Consider the following 18,993-nt stretch of genomic DNA (forward strand, 5'->3'; position numbering starts at 1 on the left):
TATATTGAAGTTCTATATTCATTATGAAAAAAATGGTCCATTGATATTAACTGTTTGGAATATACTGATTTAGTATGCTGTTCATTAAAATTCTAAATATGGCAGCTGTAATATATTACATATGCAAACATGATACCTTCTTACATTCTCTTTAAAATTTGTTTATGGTTAATGCCTACAATTTTTGAGATAATTGATATACCATAATAATCAAAAGCTGGGAAAAAGCAGGGGGAAGAGAGAAATATCCAAAGGCTGATTCATAAAATGTCTGAGTTTTCAGAGCACACCTGTCCGGACAGCCGTGTGCATTTGTAATATTGCTGCCTTCCTGTCATGTATATTACATGTAGACATTTTCCAAACATTGTGTGCATTTCAACCATAAAAAGGAGGCAGTCAGTGGAACAGGGAATTGTAGCTGACTGCAGCCATGCTCTGCTTCATGAAATATGAAAGCCTGTTTACTTAGTAACAATAACAGTTTGAAAGGCTTCAGCCTGAGGAGTTTATGCACAACACAGCCTGCTGGACGCTGTGGCTAAGGCGGTGAGCACAGTGACAGCAGTGACATAATTGGATAGTGAAAAAAGTGTGGTTATGAGACATGCACCCCTCCCCCAATCAAGAGTTTCTAGACCCATGTTTCCTGCTCCTTGTCTATTTCCGCATACCAGGTCATGGGCTTGGGATAGGGTTCAGTTGAAAGAGGGAGATTTGTCTTTTCTTTCCCTGTCTCTCAAGCATTAAGCTTTGTGTGACCTCATGCCTTGTAATCTTAGGGATGGGGGGACTTAAAATCAGTAGTGGCATGAAGTTGTCCAAGCTCTTCCCGAGGGCTCGTTTTTCTCATTCATGCTTGCTTATTTGTACACATATACAACACACTCAGAGAGTTAATAACAGGTTTTTTTCCCCAAGATAAACGATTAATGTGTTCACTTTTTGTTAATTTCATCCACATCTCAGGAATGTTAATGTGAAAACATCCTAGAATAAAATTAATATAATAAACCAATGTAGTATATTGTTGTTGTTTTTTTTATTCATGGGCAGGCAAACTGGAAATCAAACCCGGGTCTCCAGCACGGCAGGCGAGAATTCTGCCACTGAGCCAGCACCGCACTGCCCTGTAGTATATGTTTTTAAATTTAATTAGGCTTCAGTTGTTTGGATAGATTAGCCCCCCCTTAGTGTGAGCAGTGAGGATAGAGTAGAGTGTTTAAAAGTCCAGGACATTAGACCAGAGTGACGTAGAGAAGCAGTTTACTCAGTTCTAACATTTAGTGTTATAAGTTCTTCAAAGCCAGGCATGTATCACTGGGCTGGCAGTGACAGCTTAGAGGTTCTTCTGTTGAAATCTCTTAGCCGGACTTCCGTCCGTATTCCCATTCCAGAATAAGTGTTTCTACAGCCAAGCTCTCAGTTCTCATTTCAAGATAGCCCTGGTGAGCTTATTATCACCAGGGTAACTTTAGATTTCAAACAAATTTTTAAATCCTTTTCATTTTCAAATGTATATTAGATCTAAAGAGATGGTATTATATAATTAAATGTGTAGTCAAAGTGTCTCTACTACAAAAGGTAGGAAATCACTGGTATGGACATTTTAGTCCATTTGCAGAAAATTGCCTGTTCTCAAATAGATATGTCAAGTGCGGAGAGAACCCTCTACTTGAGATAAAAATTATTTTCCTTCCTTGGATTTCTCTCTCTTAAGACAGACAGCTCAGAGCTACCCAAATTTTAACATCCTTGCTATCTTCTTGTAGTTTTTTGGGTATATGTATTAACATGTATTTCTTTACAATGTAATACACACACATAGCTGAAAATGCTTTTAGAACTAGAAAGGCTTTAAAGAATAAAGTACAGCTCTATTTTATGAATGAAGAAAATAGAACGACTTTTAAACAAAGTGCCCAAGATAATACAGTGCTCAGTAATGTCAGGGGTAGATTTGGAACCAAGTCTCCTGAATTCCCAGCAGGTAATCCTTTTACTGTGCTAGAGCAGGTTGATGGATAGATAGTAGCTTTACTCTCCTGCTTTTGAGCTTTTGTTTTCATTTGGGTACCTGGTGGAATTATGGGTCATGAGAGTCACACCTTATTTTATTTAACAAAAGAAGAAGATCATATTCTGAAGTTATGTGATATCAGCAACAAAAATTATTCCTTTTCTCCTTTCCCTCCCTGCCTGATTTCCCTGTGAAAAAAAGAAAAATATCACTTTTGTGAACATTTTTCAATAAGCCTAGCAAAGGGAAACATTGAAGCGACCCTAAAAGAATAAAGTGGGTTTTAGAGATTCAAGGAACTCATTTCCATTTGGACCTGGACTTTGGATTCATGAGTCACCACACCCCAGTGTGCACAAATATACTCTGTATTTGGGCAAGCAGAATCACCCCTGTCATCAGCATTTCATAAACGCAGAGCCTTCAGGTCTGTGAGAGGCCCTGTGACATTCTTTTGGAGTGGAGCCAAGTCCACAAGCTCTTTTGTAGTTAGTTGTTCTCTGAAGTTACGTCAGCTAAGCAGACAAGAAGTCTGAGCTGCCATTTTGCAGCCTCCTTAGCCTGAGCCCCAAAGAGGCTGGAAGACTTGTTCCACTTTGGCAGAGGTACATGTGACCATACCTATGCCAGTACCTCGGTTTCAGAAATCCTCCTGAGAGCATTTATAACCTTTCGTTAGAGGGTTAAGTGACTTGGGAGTTGGAGTCCAAAGTGACTGGTTCAAGGAGAAGCCAACAGGTTAGAGATGATGTCAAAGACTCCTTTGTCAAATACGAAGGGAGCCATGCTTTCTGCATGATACGTGGCTTGCCCTCTGAGGAAGAGGATGGGGCAGGTGTTGGGGAAGTCACCAGACGAGCAGAGGGTGGACTGGCTGGGACCTGGAGGTCTGTGTTCATAGGGCTTCATTCAGCTTTAGGGCGAGTACATGCCTCCTAGTCAGTTTAATTCATAAAATTCCATCTATTTCAAGATTTGTCTTTGTCCTGGTACCTTGAAATGTTTTCAGAACTTTAAAAAAAAAGAAAAAGAAATGTTACCCGTAGGTCAGAGCAGTTGTAGGTCTGAGCAGCTATAGATGGGCGGATGGGGCCTCAACATGAAACATGCCATCTGAGGAGGAGGTGATCAAGACGGCATGCAGTGTTCACCTGGGGCCCTCCCACTGGGAACCAGTAATCTTGCAAGCTTCCAGGGTTCTTAAAGCATCATTCACCTGCAGTGCATGTATTTACAGGTGTGCACAATGAAAACTGTGCGTGACACTCATTTTTTTCTGTTGAGGACTAGAGGAATGTATAAAATATAAAACTTAGGCACTAGGGTTTTTTCCTTAAGGATTCATGTAAGCTTTCTTGAAAATGCACATCATGTTCCATGAGAGTAATGGGACAATGTGCAAAGTGGTATCTAACCTTGTAAGCTTTCCCAGAAGCCCTAGTAGTAATTTCAGAGGCTTCCTGGTTTCATTTCATTAAGTTTCATTCCCTTTCCTTTCCTTTTCCTTTCTTTTTTCCTCTCTTCTCTTTCTTGTCTCTTTCTTTTCCGCTTCTCTTTTTGACCTTGCCTTTGGTACCTCAGCATGTTTCTTCATCACCTTTGGTTAAATCTGCAAATATGGAAGCAGCCTCTCAACTGGTACTTGCCTTCTTGGCCTGAAGTTCCCCTTGGCCCTTGCTCACTCTCTGAACTCTGAGTTGCGGCTGTGGAGGGTCTTTTTTTTTTTTCGGGGGGGGCGGGGGTGTCACCTTTTTGTTCCTGCATTGATGTGAAAGGAGATGATTCCTGGCCTGGCTGGTTTGTATGAACCCTTTGCTAGCAGCCAGGAGCCTCGATGTGATTACTAAGCATGAAACCCTGCTGGCCAGCAGGTCCTGTCACACATGGGGGCTGACCATTTCTCCATCTGTACTGGAGAAGCCAAAAGAACCAGCTCAAAGGAGATGGGGGTAGTTTCTGATTGTGGCTGTCACTGGGTGCCCTTCTTTTTTTTAGTTTTTAATTTTTTACATGGGCAGGTACCGGGAATCGAACCCGGGTCCTTGGGCTTGGCAGGCAAGCATTCTTACCTGCTGAGCCACCGTGGCCCGCCCAAGGGTGCCCTTCTTGATAATTGCCCTTCTACATACCTCTCTGGGTTCATGTATTCCCCTTAAAACATGAAGGAAAAACAAACAAAACAAAACCCACATGCTTATCCATTTTATCGTACCTGAGTAGTGTGTTTGTATCCATACACATTTTTTTTTTTTTAATGAAGAAGAAAAATAACTCTGCCTTTGTACGCAATCATTTTAACAAATTGTTTATTATTGTATCCAGGTAACAAGCATGGTAAGTATTTTCACCAAACTCAGTATTTGTATTTTAGCTGTGCTTGGCAGACTTTTTGGCTAGCTTTGTGTTATCAGCCTTGGCTTTTCTAAAAAAGACCCCCTCAGGAAAAGGAGAAACCACTTGCCTGTAGCATCCCTCTATGTCCTCAGCTTTAGAAAGAACCCAAGGAGCCTCAGACCTGTGGTGGAAATATCTGAGAAAGCATGCGCCACACCAGCATGCTGCTTGGCCCTGCCCTCCTGCCTTTTGCCCGCTGCTTCTGAGCTGCCACCTCCAGGCGTCTACAAGGGTTTCTGGAACTCGCATGTCTCCAGCAGCTCCTGGGACTTTGGCCACATAACAGCACACACCCAAATTGGGCTTCCAGGCGCTTTGTGGGTGGTCTTACCCCAAATCCACAACCACATCTTTTCTCTCCCCCTCTTCCCATCCACATGCTGAAAAGCAAGACCCCCCTCTCCCCCCCATTTTTTTTCTTCTTGAGTATGTTAAGTAACTGACGGAGAACTCCCTCCGGAAGCTGAAAAAAATATATATCCACTGTGCATTCTTCTAAGAGGCTTCCCATTCTGTTGGAAAATGGAGTTAAAGATGTTTTTTTTTTTAAATTTTGCCATTGGGTATTCTCAGTACATGTTCAGAGTTATGGTAGGTTCCGTCTCTTTTAGCCTTCTGGCTGTATTTATTTATCGGTGCATGTTTGCTTTTTTTGGCCTATTTTGTGGCTCTGTATTTTAGTCCCCGTGCTTGTGGCTGTGCCTGTTTAACCTGCCTGGTAGTCATGCCGCGTGTAATAAGTCGGTGTGTCACTGTCACATTCAAGGATCAGACCGCAAAGGATAAGGCCCTGCAGCACATGGCGGCCATGTCGTCAGCCCAGATAGTCTCTGCGACTGCCATTCACAACAAGCTGGGGCTGCCTGGCATTCCACGCCCGACCTTCCCAGGGGCACCGGGGGTAAGTCGGCGGGTGACTCTGGTAGTGGTGGCGGCTCCATGTCTGGGGTCTCTGTGGACAGCATTAAACTTCCATCCAGGACTTCCTGTTAATTAGTTTGGGTCTGTTGTCAGGAAGGGGGAAGACCGTCCTGTGGGGAACTGATGTGGGGTGCAAAATGGTGACACAGAGAGAAAGAGGAAAAGAAACAGAATGAAACAGGGAGGAACCCTTAATCCCTAAACATGGAATTACTACTTTTCTCGTGTCCTAGGTCGTGATCTGCCTTATCTTCTCTCTTCTTCCTGGTCCCTCTGCTCTGTCTCTGTGTCCTTAGGGTCACTTCATGGCACCTCACTCTAAGAGCACAAAGTAATCTATTAACATTTTCCTTTTGACACCTACCAAGAGCTGAGAAGCTTTATATTATAAGCTCAGTTAATTCTCATAATAATCTTAAATGCTTCTGACTGCTTTTGCCATTTTACAAGTGCAAAAACTGAGTTTCCTTAGTAACCAAACAAAAGATTAAGTAACTTGGAGGCTTGCTCTTGTGAAGTTTTTGTAGCCTACCTGTAGGAATGCCTAGGAGTCACCTCCACAGGGCCTCTTTTGCTGCTCAGATGTGACCTCTCTCTCTTTGAGCCCAATACTGCAAGTGAAACCATTGCCCTCCCCCTACATGGGACATGACATCCAGGGGTGAAAGTCTCCCTGGTGGCATAGGGAGAAGACTCCCAGGAATGAGCCTGGCCCTGTCACTGGGGATCAACAATACCATCTGACAAGAAGTGTAACAAATAAGGTATCAGTGGCTGCGAGACTTCTAATAAAGTTGAGACGCTGCTCTGGAGGTCACTGTTACGGAAGCTTCAGTTAGACATTGCTACCTATTAGAACTTGCCAAACTCCAACCAAAACCATTCCTGCCAGTCCTAAAAGAATACCTAGGGTATTATTTAAGATTCTTAAAAGGTTCCATTTACTAGTGTAATTTTCCAAAAACCTACAACCTCCAGATGGGCCCCTGAACCAGATAAGTTCTAAAATGTAGAAGGACCAGTCTCTCTAGAACATCTGCTGGTTCCATCCCCCTATCCCATATTATCAACAACCCCTTCTAACATGAAAAAGCTAAAATGGGCATAGCCTAAATACCCCTAAAGAGCGGGAGAAAGATGACAGGTGATGGTGGAGTTATAGAGAGAGAGTCAGGTTTAACAAACAAGCATGATTGCTGAATCATTGTATTGGTATTTCTTTTAGTCTCCAGTACCTTAGAGCAGCTAGAAGCAAAAACCTAAAATTCTGGAATTGTAAACCATGTTAAACTTTGAAATCTGTTCTACAACTAATTGTTGCAATGTAATTTGGAATTTATTGCCTTTATATATATATATATATATATATATGTCATTTATCACAAAAAAGAAGAAGGAAAGGAGTATAACAGAGAAGATAGGATTTAAAAATGAGTATGACTGCTGAGTCATTGTTTTGATATTTGTTTTGGTCTCCAGTGTCTTGGAGTAGCTAGAAGAAAAAATGAAAAGTCGTAGAACTGTAACCCATTCCAAACCTTAAAGCCTTTTCTATAACTGCTGGTTAGAATGTCCTTGGAAATTTATTGAGTTTTTTTTTGTATAGATGTGATATTTCACAATACAAGAAAAAAAATTTTTTAAAAATTAAGTAACTTGATCATAGTTACTTAACATATGGATAGCGAAGTGAGAATTCAAACTTAGGACATGGTGAACTAAAGCCTATGTGTATTTCCTTTACATTCTACTGCCTCTCCGATGGGGGCTACAAGGGGAATGACAGGCACCACAGGGCTTCAGGAAAACTCACAGCAAAGAAGGTGTCTACCTTGCTTCTCTGAGCTCCCCTCCCTCTTCTGAGCTTTGTCCTGTCCCCTGCCGGGCCTTCATGCTGTGAGCTGTGGAGGAAGAATAGCATGGAAGAGCTTCAGAATTGAGGGAGGAAGAGAAGGACGGATGGGTGCAGGAATAAAGCAGTCAGATGAGATATTTGTGGACGCCCTGAGCTCTCCCAGACCTCTGCTGGGTCCACACAAATGCTGGAGGGTTGCCGCCTAGTCCCTGCACTCAGGGAGGCTCTCGGGGAAGAGGGGCTAAGCGGGCCCTGGGCGTCAGATCGGGGATGCAGGTCTTGATGATTGGGCAGAGGTGTGACCACAGCCGTCCCTGGGCAGATGAGTGTGTAGCCAATAGATTCAGGTAGATCAGAACCTGCTGTCCCCAGTGCTTCGACCCCCCTGCACTGGGCACTGAAGGAAACGCATGATCCTGAAGCCACTTGTACTTTGCCTTACAGTTCTGGCCGGGAATGATTCAAACAGGTCAGCCGGGATCCTCGCAAGAGTAAGTCTGCAGAGGGGCCCATGCCATGAGCCAGACTGCCGTGGGGCTTGGGGTTGAAAGGAGGTTTAACCTGAGATTACCAGGGTCATCCCTTGTTATCTACGGAGCTAATGCTACTGAGGCCAGTAGCACTACTGAACTCTCAGATCTGGGAGAGGTTTAAACCACTTTAAGTACTAGTGAGTTTCTAGAAATCATCCAGCTTGAAACAAAAAAGTCAGTCCTTGTCCCTCCCTGGCTTTGGAGGGCAGAGCCTCGGGTCTGACCTGAGAGAGGGCCTTGGGGGTGATCCCATAGCCCATTCCATTCCAGCTGTCCCTGTGGTAGAAGTGGCTAATAGAAAATCCCACTGATGTTTAGGAGGCAAGCAAAGCAGAGCTCAGTAAGGGAAGATAAGGGCATCTTAGGGATCAAAGCAGAAGGGAAATCCTCCCTATATATTGCCAGACAAATTTGAGCTGCTTGGCCTAGAGAACGAAAGCCTGAAGCCTGACCAAAACCTTGCCTGGGAATGGTCACTGCTGACCTTAGTCTCTGCTGGCAGGGATGAGAGGCTCCAAGACGGGTGTCACTGCATGTGGGAGTCTGTCCTGCTTGTCCCCAGGAGGTCTGACCCCTAGAGCCCCCTGGACCCACTCACCCGGAGGAAGGAGCTCTCTGTCTCTGCCGAGCTCTGCCTGGGATTTGTTGCTACCTGTAGACAGGGAGAGTTACAGTTTAGGGGCCCTCAGCTTGGGTCAGTAGCTGTGAGAGGCCATGGTCGGGCCTGGGGTAGTAGCCGCTGACTCCGTCTCCATTTCTGATTCTCCAAACGTTTGTTCCCCAGTGTCAAGCCCTTTGTGCAGCAGGCCTACCCCATCCAGCCAGCGGTCACGGGCCCCATTCCAGGTGAGTCTCGGCGGGACGCTGTCTCTGGGAGAAGGTGCTGTGCAGCTGGCAGTCGGGCCTGTCGCTTTGTTCCCAATGTGGAGGAATGCCTGTCTTTGCCCCAGCAGCACATTTCTCCTTATTGCAGAGCCACAGATGCCCCCTTCTACCCCACTCTCCTCAAGGCCAAGGGTTAGCCTGGAGCTCCAGAGGGACACAGGGGTGCCCCTTGCCTGGTCCTTATTCCCTTCAGTCCCCTCTTGAGAGCGTTGCACGTGGATTTTGAAAGAAACAGAAAGCCTGACACTTTCACTCAGCATACTTGATAATCCTTAGAAGGGGAAGTTGCTGTGCTTCCTTCCTCATCATAAACAGGCAGAATTGGGCAGTCGAAGTCTTGAGGGCAGTTGTGGTTTTATTCACCCTTTCTTAGATAAGTGTATTTCAATTTCTAGGACTTTTCTTTAAAGGAAAGATTGCATGGAACCCCAAACGAGAAAACATAAATCTGGCCAGCCCCCCTCTGTCTCCCTCTCTGCTGAACATACCCGCACCTGTTAGGCATGCCCTCAGAAAGAGTGGCTCAGATGAACAGCCCAGAGAACAGTGTAAAATCACTGCTCTCCGTTAGAGATTCTCTAGTCTGAAAATGCATTTACAGGGTGTCCTCAGCTCTGGTACCATGGTGCATTGTGAGAGAATATTCTGGAGTGCTGGCGACCCCGATCTTAAAGGAGATGGATGAGTAAAAGGAGTGCCTGGCATGTCGCTCACACGGGAAATCTTGGGAAGCGTTCACTCTGACTCTCCAGTCACTGTTGGCTGAGCCCCTCTGTCCACTATTAGGTGTCCTGTTGTGGTCTTCTCCTTTTGGACAGTTCCTTTCTTAGCAGGACATGTCACAGCGCAGACTTTGAGCTGAGGTTGGCTTTACGAGGAGCACATGGTTTTGCTTCTCCTTTTGGTCACTGTCTCTATGAGCCTCAGCCAGAATCCCACCACTGCCTGACTTCAGTTCCCCCCCTAGACTCTGGCAGAGAGGGTTTTGTAGGCCTTCTGGTCATCCGTTCTGTAAGAAGCCCTGTCCCAGTATTGGTCTGGGACCCTAGGTGAGGTGAGTGGCCAGGCATAAAGGTGATTGTTGGTCTTTCAGGGTTCGAGCCTGCGTCAGCCCCAGCTCCCTCGGTCCCTGCCTGGCAGGGCCGCTCCATTGGCACAACCAAGCTTCGCCTGGTGGAATTCTCAGCTTTTCTTGAACAGCAGAGAGACCCAGACTCGGTGAGTGCACTCAGAGAGGTGTGTTCTGCTCTCTTACCTTCTTTCCAGCCACCCCCCCTCCATTTCCTCTCCTTTTCCCCAGCCCTCATTCCTGACAAATGTCCTATATGAATACAGGCCAGGGAAAGAATACACAGCTTTTCAAACCAGCAAAGAGGCGGTCCCATCAACACATAGACATGTAGAACTTCAGAAGTGAATATTCATTGCCACTCAGGCCCCCTGGACTAATCAAGGTTCTGTAGAGAAACAGAAACAACAGGAGAAATCTGTAAATAAAGATTTTATAAAAGTGTCTTTTGCAGCTGCGGGGATGCACGAGTCCAGATTCTGTAGGGCAGGCTGTAAGCTGGCAACTCCAATGAAGGTTTTCGATTAATTTTCCAGGAGAGGCTGGTTGGCTGAAGTAGAGATGAAAGTTCTCTCTTGGAATGGCTGAAGTTATCACCTCTCCCTTAAAAGCCTTCAGCTGATAGGATTCAGCATCTCTCAATGTGGAAGGCATGCCCCTTAGTTGATTGTAGATATAACTAGCCATAGATGCACTCAATGACTAATGATTTAAAAGTCCACGAAATGTCCCCCCAGTAACAATTAGACCATCACTTGGCCAAGTTGATGCATGAACCTGACCATCACGCCCCCAAACTCCAGCAGCAGAAGACCAGAGGCCCTTGTTTTTAGTAAAATTTAATAAGTGATATTTATTGAGACTTATTTTATGGATAGTACTGTGCAAAGCTATTTAGACATAGGATAATATTTTCTCCTCACAAAAATCCCATTGGTACATACTGATAAATGAAGAAGCACAGAGGTTAAGTAACTTCCCCAAAGTCACGCAGCTCATATCTGATGTATTTGAGATTCAGACTCTGGTTTTTAAAATGCCAAAGAAAGTCTTAACATGTAATGATCGTGCTATACTGCATAATGCAAGAAAGTAATCTTAAGGAGAAGAAATAAAATGGCACTTTAAGCAGTTAACACAGAAGGCAATGCATTATAATCTTATAAATAACAGTAAGTTTGGCATCTGTACTCTGTTTGTCATTTTTCTTCTTTTCCATCTCCCCCACCCCACCCAGTACCCTCATTCCATTGTTTCTCAGCCAGGCCCATCATTTCCCATACATATGTGATCCTCCCATCTTTGCCACTGAACAAGCCTAGTACCCTTTCTTCACACCCACGCATTGGCTATGAGCGTGAACGTTGCATCTGTGTGTGGGTGAGCCCAAGGCAAAATGGAAGGAATCATGAGTTCGTCTTTGGGATCTTCACCAACTTCTTTCCACATTCTCTATTTCACCCCACCCCACGAATCTGAGGGACTCTCAGAGGCACATAGAGCCCATGCTCTCTGCCTGTCTGCCTACCCTGCTCTCCTTAGAAAAAGGAGTTCACAGTCTGGTGTAAATAACCATGCTGCCAAACAGCTGAAGGCATCATAACCCAGGAGCATTTGTATTTGAGTTCAGGGAAAGCTCCTGATGCTAGGATGGCGGAGACCCCATTGGCAGAGGGGCTTTACCAGCCATCACCAGCGTGGAGACTCAGTGGAACCCATGTATGGTCCACTGACCTTCCTTGGTCCATGAATCGTGAACTCTGGGAGCTGGTGGAAAAATAGAGCCTGCTCCAAAATTAGAGGAAAAAAAATGTAAGTCATTGACCCATGCAGGGGAAGGCATAGGACAGTGAAGCTGTAGAGCCCAGGGAGGTGAAGGCCAACCAGACCACTTCCCACGAGAAGGGTGGTGGTGATGAGTTAAAACCCAATTTTGTCAGGGTCATTGAATAAACAAAAGGATTCCCTTTGTGCTTCTACACTTCCCATTGTTTAAGGGATTCTTTCCCGGGCTGTTCGGATGGACTCGGCTGAAGGCTGGGATTTGGCCCCGATGATGCGTCTGCCTACTGTAACAGGTGTTTGTATAACACCTCACTGTGTGCAGAGCATTTTGTCCTTGATAAACTTCATTCTGTCCTCATAATGCCCCCGGAGGTCAATTCTGTGTCCCCTGTATTACAGATGAAGAAATAAGGTCCAGATGCAGTCAATTACTTTCTCAGCATATTTGGTCAATAATCAGAGAAACCAGAAGCCCAAGTCTGCTTCCATATACTCTGATCGCCACTATAAAACACCACCACCTCCCATCACCAAAATTCTCTTGAATTTTATATTCAGTCTGAGAAAGACAAAGCTCTCTGTCTTTCCTTGTGACCAATATTTAGGAACAGAACTTCCAGGCCCTGGAAGCAAAAGCCCCAAGATGGTAGATGCTTCCCTGGTAACGGGCGGCCCCCAGCCCCCCAGTGTTATTTATTGTGCTCTCCTGTTATTGACCTGGGAGGGCCCAGAGTGCCCAGTGAGCCCTTTTTGTTCTTCTTAGTATTTATTGGTCTTAATGTTTTGGAAGAAATTCAATGATCAAATCACTCAGTCTGTTCTGTAAACATTTATTGAGCTCCTAGTGTGCAAGGTGCTGTACGGAAGGAGAGCCAGAGCACTCCATAACAACCTCAGTCTCTGTCCTTGGGGAATGTGACATCTGGTTTGGGGGGACAGACATGAAACAATTATGAAGATGACAGCTTGGAGCAAACAGCGTTGAGAGCCGTGAGTGATGTCACAGGAAACAGGAAGCCTTGAGCTGAGAGAGGATGGAACAAGAGTAGAATCAGAGAGCAATGAACCCAAAGTATGTAAAGCAGCAAATGAAAGTTGGCAAATATTTCCATAAACCAGGGCCCATCGAGTCCAAGAAAAAGTGTTTCAGAGATCTGTGTTTCATGTATGTCAGGATTACATCTGACGATGGTCTGAATGATTTGCCTGAATTTGGGCTTTTAAACCCTTTTTATTGATGAATAAAAAACCTTAGATTCATAGCTGACACCCCAACAAAGGATTTTAAAGTTCCTGAAATAATGGAAAGCCTGGTCTGAGTCAATACCCATTACCCCTTAAGAAAATAATTATATTTTGTGGGATATGAGTTGGGGACTGAGAGAGATTGAAATTCATTCAACAAATGGCTTTTTGAGCACCTGCTACATGCCTGGTGCCGTTTCAGGTATAGAGGATTCAGCACTGAATAAAACAAAGTCCTTATTCTCTCAGAGTTTACGTTTCGGTGGAGAAGACAAACAAGAACCACCCAAACAAATAAATACTGTTTGTCAGATGACGCTAAGTGTGCATGTAGAAAAATGGTCCTTCTTTAAGGTTGAAAGTTATTTGCTCTTTACTTTAAGAAAGTATAATTTCAGAAAATAATACCTTCTAACATCTAAGTTGATGTTTCTGGCATGTTGTATTATGATATCAAATTATGTCTTAAATTCTAATCTGAAAGTTTTATCAATTTTTCATTTCAGATAATGCCAACCAAAGCTGTGTGCAACACTACTGTGAAATTATTTTACCATAGCTAACATCTGTCTCAATTCTTGATGTCACTTCTAATATTCCTGTGTTATAAAGATTTGTTTTGCAGTTAACTCTATTTGTATACCTGGCAGATTGAATAGCATATGTGTTTGATTTTAGTGGAATTGCAAAGGTATGAAGGATGATTCTTATGTTAGGGGGCAGTGGGGAGCTCTTGAAAAGAAGATGGTTGACTGATTGAAATGGGAGAATTCATGAAATTATTTAAAGCATTTTGTCAATGTCTCAAGCACCAGCCTCTCGAATTATATATCGTGCGTTATTGTGCAAACATGAACTGTGGTCTCAGTGAGCTGTGTGGTGTGCTTTAGTACTGAGCCTAAACTGGGAAACTTGTGACATATGGCTGGTTTCTTTGGCGCCAAAGTGATGTGGCTTCTTAAACTTTAATTTCACTATTTTTTTTGTTTCAATAGGAAAAATTAAAGCCATCTTTAATAATATAAATTCAACTCTTAAATTTTAATAAGTTTGTATATATACTAGAATTTAACATCAACATTAAGCGTGGCAATTTGATAAGTAAGCTAACAAAGTAACAAATACCTTAAGGGCCTTAAACAAGTAAAACTTGCATTTAGATTCTCCAAATCTTTCTCTACATACATACATGTATACACACACACACGTATTTCCTCCTTCTTATTTGTAATGGTTTAGGCTCATTGGAGTCTTGAGGTCATAAAATATTTTTAGTAGAAGAGATCTTATGTAGGTAGTGCTGGCAAAAAAATAAATTAGCCAGGTGCAGTACTAATTGTTTTTCATTAGTGATTTCTTAATCCTTACTACAACCTCTATGAGATGGGTAATTCTCTTCCCTCCTACAAAAGAGGCTTAGGTGATTGCTATCTCGCAGCTAGGCAGGGCTGAAGCGGGCTTTGAACCCCTGTGTGCCTGTACCATCCCTGGGGGGTAAGACTTGGCAGCACAGCCAAGATGAAAACCTCAGTTCCCTCCTTCTCTTCTGGGGCTGTCTCCTTGAGCACCAGCATATCCTAGAAATTACCCAGTTCACTACACACATTGCCAATGACACCACCAAAGACTTCTTCACAACTCTGCCACTCCTAGTACTAGAGATAATAGTTGTGATACTAGTAGTGCTACTTGTGGTTGCATTAGTAATAGTGATAGCTAAGGCTTAGTAAGCATTTTCTAGATACCAGCATTAGGCATTATTTAATCCTTATGAAGTATCCTGCCCAGTAATCAGATGGCTAACGGGAAATAGGATTCAGACCCAGGTCTGCTAACTCTACAGACTGAGTTTGTGACCAAAAGGCTGTCCTGTCCATTTCTGTCTGATGATTGTTTTTATAGCCCAAGGCTGTACTCTAGAAAGAGCTGCTGATGAAAGAATAATCAGGGAGATGAGCGCCCCCTGCTGGCTCTGCATCACGTATACCGACCCAGCAGAGAATCCCCAAGTTGATGATGGTTTGTATTGGTGGAGAACCAGCAAGTCAGTCCCTGTTACCCTTGGCTCCTCTAGAAGCTGAGAGAAAAACAGCAGAGGGTGAAGAAAAGAAGTGAAAGTCTAAAAAAAACAAAGGCTATTTTAGAAGTGGTTAGTAATGCTTGAAAATAATACTTTTACATGATTTCACTGTTGCGTAACAAAGAACTTCAAGTGTAAGTCCAAGAGCCTCCATCCGGGGTGGGCCATTTAAGACAGCTTCACCTGAAATCGGTTCCCAGTCCCTGGAGGCTGAGTCAGGCAGCTCCTTCAGACATTTGAAAACCCAGCCAATGGCGTGGGCTGTAAACTGAGTCCTGTGAGTGTGTGGGGACATTGAGTTACGTCTTAAGTTCTAATAGGAAAATTTTATCAGTTTTTCATTTCAGATAATGTCACCCCTTGTGTGACTCCTTCACATACCCTCCCCCAACCCTGGGGTGTGGCAGGTTCCTTCAGCCCCCCACGCGGCTCAGCCACACCCTCCTCACAGCTGGCAAACCCACGGTTCCAGACTTGCAAGCACTAGGTGATTTAATGCCTGTCTCGGTCCTGGTTGCCAGGATGAGCAGGAGCCCAAGTGGGAAGAAAGAGCATGAAGGGATTTACTTAGGTGGCAGTTCCACAGCCAGGGAAGAAAATACTTTGGGATAGAGAGGGAGAGGCGAGAAGAGCATTCTCTAGGCTTTGAAGAGGGAGAAAAGCTCCGATGTGGTACAGGAGCAAAACCTGAACTGGGAAAGCCTGCCTAAACTAAATGACACAGGAAATACCTTCATAGATTATAGCAACAGTAATAATCACCAGCACTCGTTGAGCTACGTTATAAGCACTATATACCAAACATTTTCACACAGGTATTGTTATTATGTCCAGGCTAAAAATTAAGGAACAGAGGCTCAGAAACATTAAGTAACATGATCAAGATCCATGGCTCGGAAATAGTCAGAAAATGAGCTGCTTCACTGCACTTTTGGAGAAATGAAGAAATTACTCAAAAGTACAAATGCCTGCCGCCCAAAATCTGAGCTCCCCAAGCACAGGCTAGATGTAGAATAGCTCTTGGCATTAGATGGAAAACTGAACTGGGTTTTCTCTGAAGTCCTTTTCCCAGTTCATGCTTCTGTGAAAGAATTGGTGGCATCATTCTCTAGTGAAAAGAGAAGGCCGGCATTTGCATCCTTACCAGCTGTGTGAGAATTGGAACAAATTGATTCACGGCTCAGCCTCAGTTTCCATTCTGTAAAATGGGCATAATAAGGATCATGCTTTGTGTATTATAGTGATAATTGAGTCTGAATGTCATAAGTAATGTAGTAAGAGAACTAGGGAGGCTCTGTATGCCAGGTGCAGTTGGACTCTTGAAATTCAGGTGGGAGCCAGTAGTGGTTTCACTTTTAAAATTTATTTCTTAAATGGGTCATAAGTTCATGTGGTCTAAAATCTAAAAATAAAATACAAATCTAATTTAAAAATTGGAGGGAGACCTTCCTACCTTACCTCTAAACAGGTGACCACTGTTCTAGTTTTGTATGAATCTTCACAGAGATTTTTATGCATATGCAGCTTTGGGTGAATGCATGTTCTCCCACCCCTACCCCTCACCCCCCTTGACTTTAAGAGAAGACGTGATCTGCCTGTGTTTCTGGAAGATGACGGCAGTAATAGGTTAGAGATGGAGTTCTAGGTGATGGGCATTGAGGACCCAGGTAGGGGCTGGAGCAGTGGCTGAAGGAATAGGGAAGCAGAGAGAGGCTGTGGCTTTGGTGATTAATTAGCTGTAGGAGAATGAGAGGGATAAATGGAAGTGACTGCTTTTGAGACCAAGGAGAGTGATGCAGCCTGGAGAGTCAGGAACGGAGGAGGACGCTGGATTGCTAAGTACCATCAGGCTTTGGCAATACTGCTGTCTCTTTTGGTCCTCAAAATAAACTTGCTGAAATAAGTTCATTTCAACGTATTGGAAACAAAGGCTCATAGATGTTAAGTAACTTAGCCCAGGACACAGCTAATAGATGGCAGCGTTAGGTACGTGAACTAAATTCGTGGGGGGAGATAATGGCAATAGCCAGCATTCAGGGAGGTTGTTATCACTTACCAGGCACTCTGCCACGTGTTATCTCCCTGAGTGTGTCAGAATGACACGGCCTTAGCTCCCTGTGGGGAGGGAAAGGGCAGGGATGTTATTTCTGATCCATAGGTTGGTAGCCAGTGGACAGGCAAATCAGGGACATTTGGAGAAAGAAGAAAGGAAGTAAGCAGTCTTCACCGCCTAAGGAGACCCGGGTTCTCCCCTTGGGGTTGAACCTGCACTGAAGTTCTGCAAATACTTCATGCAGCTAGCCTTATTCTTTTTGATAAAGGCAACTGGGCAAATGTAAGCCCAAGGATGATTTCATTTTCATATCTTTGTAGTTTTTTTCAAAGGCCTAAATTCACAGGTTGGCTAGAATTCCTTTGTCAGACCGTAGATCCTGAGTTTGGTTTGGAAAATTTGACTGCTGCAGCTCTAAGGAAATAGGAGACTGATGATGCCTTTGGAAGAAAGAAGAGAGGATGGTCTGCATGGGTGTGGATTAGATTGGAGATGTAAGGAAACAAGATTAGAAGCAAGTTTTAAATTCCAGATTACCAGGAGGATCCTGCCTGCATCCTCCCAGGATAGAGATAGGCACAGTTTCCGTGGAGAAGTTTCCACTGCCTGCAGCAGTTGCCGAGGTGGTTGCTGTATCTAAGAGTCAGGTTGTATAATCATGGGAAGTGTTCGTTTGGGCAGATCTGGGTTTGGCCCTCCAGAAAGGAGAGTCCTTCTTTCCCCTAATTTAGGGCTTACAGGTGATGTCAAAGCAGTATAAACCTGCACACCACCATCTCTGCAACTCTTTATGATTCACAGGGAACTTCCATGTTAACTCTTTCATTTAATCCTCACATGTGGTCAGATGAGGAAGCGAGTACCCAGAAAGGTTAACCAAGTTGTCTTAGGTCACACAGCTTGAAATAGAAGAGCCTGGACTCTAATTCATTTGTTGTTGAAGTGTGCATAAATGGTTAGAAAGTGCATTTGGCCTTTCAGTTCCTCAGTTGGAAACTACAGCTGATCTCATGGTTGTCTCCCAGTTTTAGTGCTTCTCCCAAGTTTTTCTCATATATTTTACCAGGTGCGATCTTTCATCTGGACACGGGAAATGAGCGTCTTCCAGTGAAGTTTCCAGCTGAGAATTCGGAGGTGGTAGCCCCACCGAGGCGTGGTGTAATTTTTCCCACCCTGTCCTGCGTTGGTGGCCAGGCTGTTGTATCTGCTCATCTAGCACACGCCCTCTCAAAGCAGCACCTTCTCTGCTGGGTGCTTTGTTCTCTGTCTCTGAACTGCTCTGGACACTAACCCTCTTTCTCCATTGCCATTTGGGAATGAAGCAGTTGAAAGCATCTGGAAATCCAGATTTTATAGAGATTTCACAGAGGCTGCAGCCAGGCTCCATCTGCTTCCCCTGGCCAGTCATGGGACTGCCTTTGCGGTCACTCTCCCTGCACTCAGCCAGCGCGCGGGGCCTTTTCAGCTGTTCTGCTGTGGGAAGACATGCTTCTTTCCAAGAAAACAGCAGCCGCTGTATGGCGAGGGTGGTGGAAATAGGTAGATGACAGCAGTGAACGTGCATCCTGGTGTGAGGTTCTGGAGGGAAGGACTTGCTTGATCCTTGTTTGTTGTTTTCTAATGGGAAGAGCACAGAAGAAAGGATGAAGCAGCATCTGGCCTGGGCTGCTGAGAAGGAACTCCCTTCAGGTTCACTTTCTCCCCTCTCCCCTGGCGGAAGCACTGCGCCCAATCAAAGCTCCTTGGAAGGGTTAACATGTTGGTCACTTTCCTTGGCACTGCGCTGCCGAACAAAGCTCCTTGGAAGGGTTAACATGTTGGTCACTTTCCTTGGCACTGCGCCCGAACAAGGCTCCTTGGAAGGGTTAACATGTCGGTCACTTTCCTTGGCTTGACTAGCCACTCCCTGTCCCTGCATAGAATGGTCAGACTACCCTGCGGGGTCTGACTACCCTGGCCGAAAAGTGGCAGGACACAAATGTAGGTGATTTGTCCCTGTCCTGTTTCACCTTGTACATTAGCATCCCTTGACATGAGTTATTTGTCTTGGTTTCTTTAAATTCCTAAATGGATTATAATTTTTCTCTCGGTATTATTTGACAGCAGTCATTTTTCAAGGTTTTACTACGTTCTTCAAATACTTGGAATATTTG

At 44.4% G+C, this 18,993-nt stretch overlaps 1 protein-coding gene across 12 annotated transcripts in view; it reads left to right on the top strand.

Annotated features, from left to right (window-relative positions):
• TEAD1 (TEA domain transcription factor 1) overlaps positions 1-18,993 on the top strand; it is a 280,155-nt gene that overhangs the window by 213,993 nt on the left and 47,169 nt on the right. For 8 of the 12 annotated variants that reach the window (XM_077114015.1, XM_077114021.1, XM_077114020.1 and 5 more), the window contains 5 exons: positions 4,343-4,354; positions 5,181-5,315; positions 7,635-7,681; positions 8,508-8,569; positions 9,702-9,826. In XM_077114015.1, coding sequence (XP_076970130.1) covers positions 4,343-4,354; positions 5,181-5,315; positions 7,635-7,681; positions 8,508-8,569; positions 9,702-9,826 — 381 coding nt within the window. The remainder of the gene's footprint in view (positions 1-4,342; positions 4,355-5,180; positions 5,316-7,634; positions 7,682-8,507; positions 8,570-9,701; positions 9,827-18,993) is intronic. The other 4 variants (XM_077114018.1, XM_077114023.1, XM_077114022.1 and 1 more) reach the window with 1 other exon arrangement.

Source organism: Tamandua tetradactyla, chromosome 8, assembly GCF_023851605.1.
Source record: "Tamandua tetradactyla isolate mTamTet1 chromosome 8, mTamTet1.pri, whole genome shotgun sequence".
Taxonomy (NCBI): domain Eukaryota; kingdom Metazoa; phylum Chordata; class Mammalia; order Pilosa; family Myrmecophagidae; genus Tamandua; species Tamandua tetradactyla.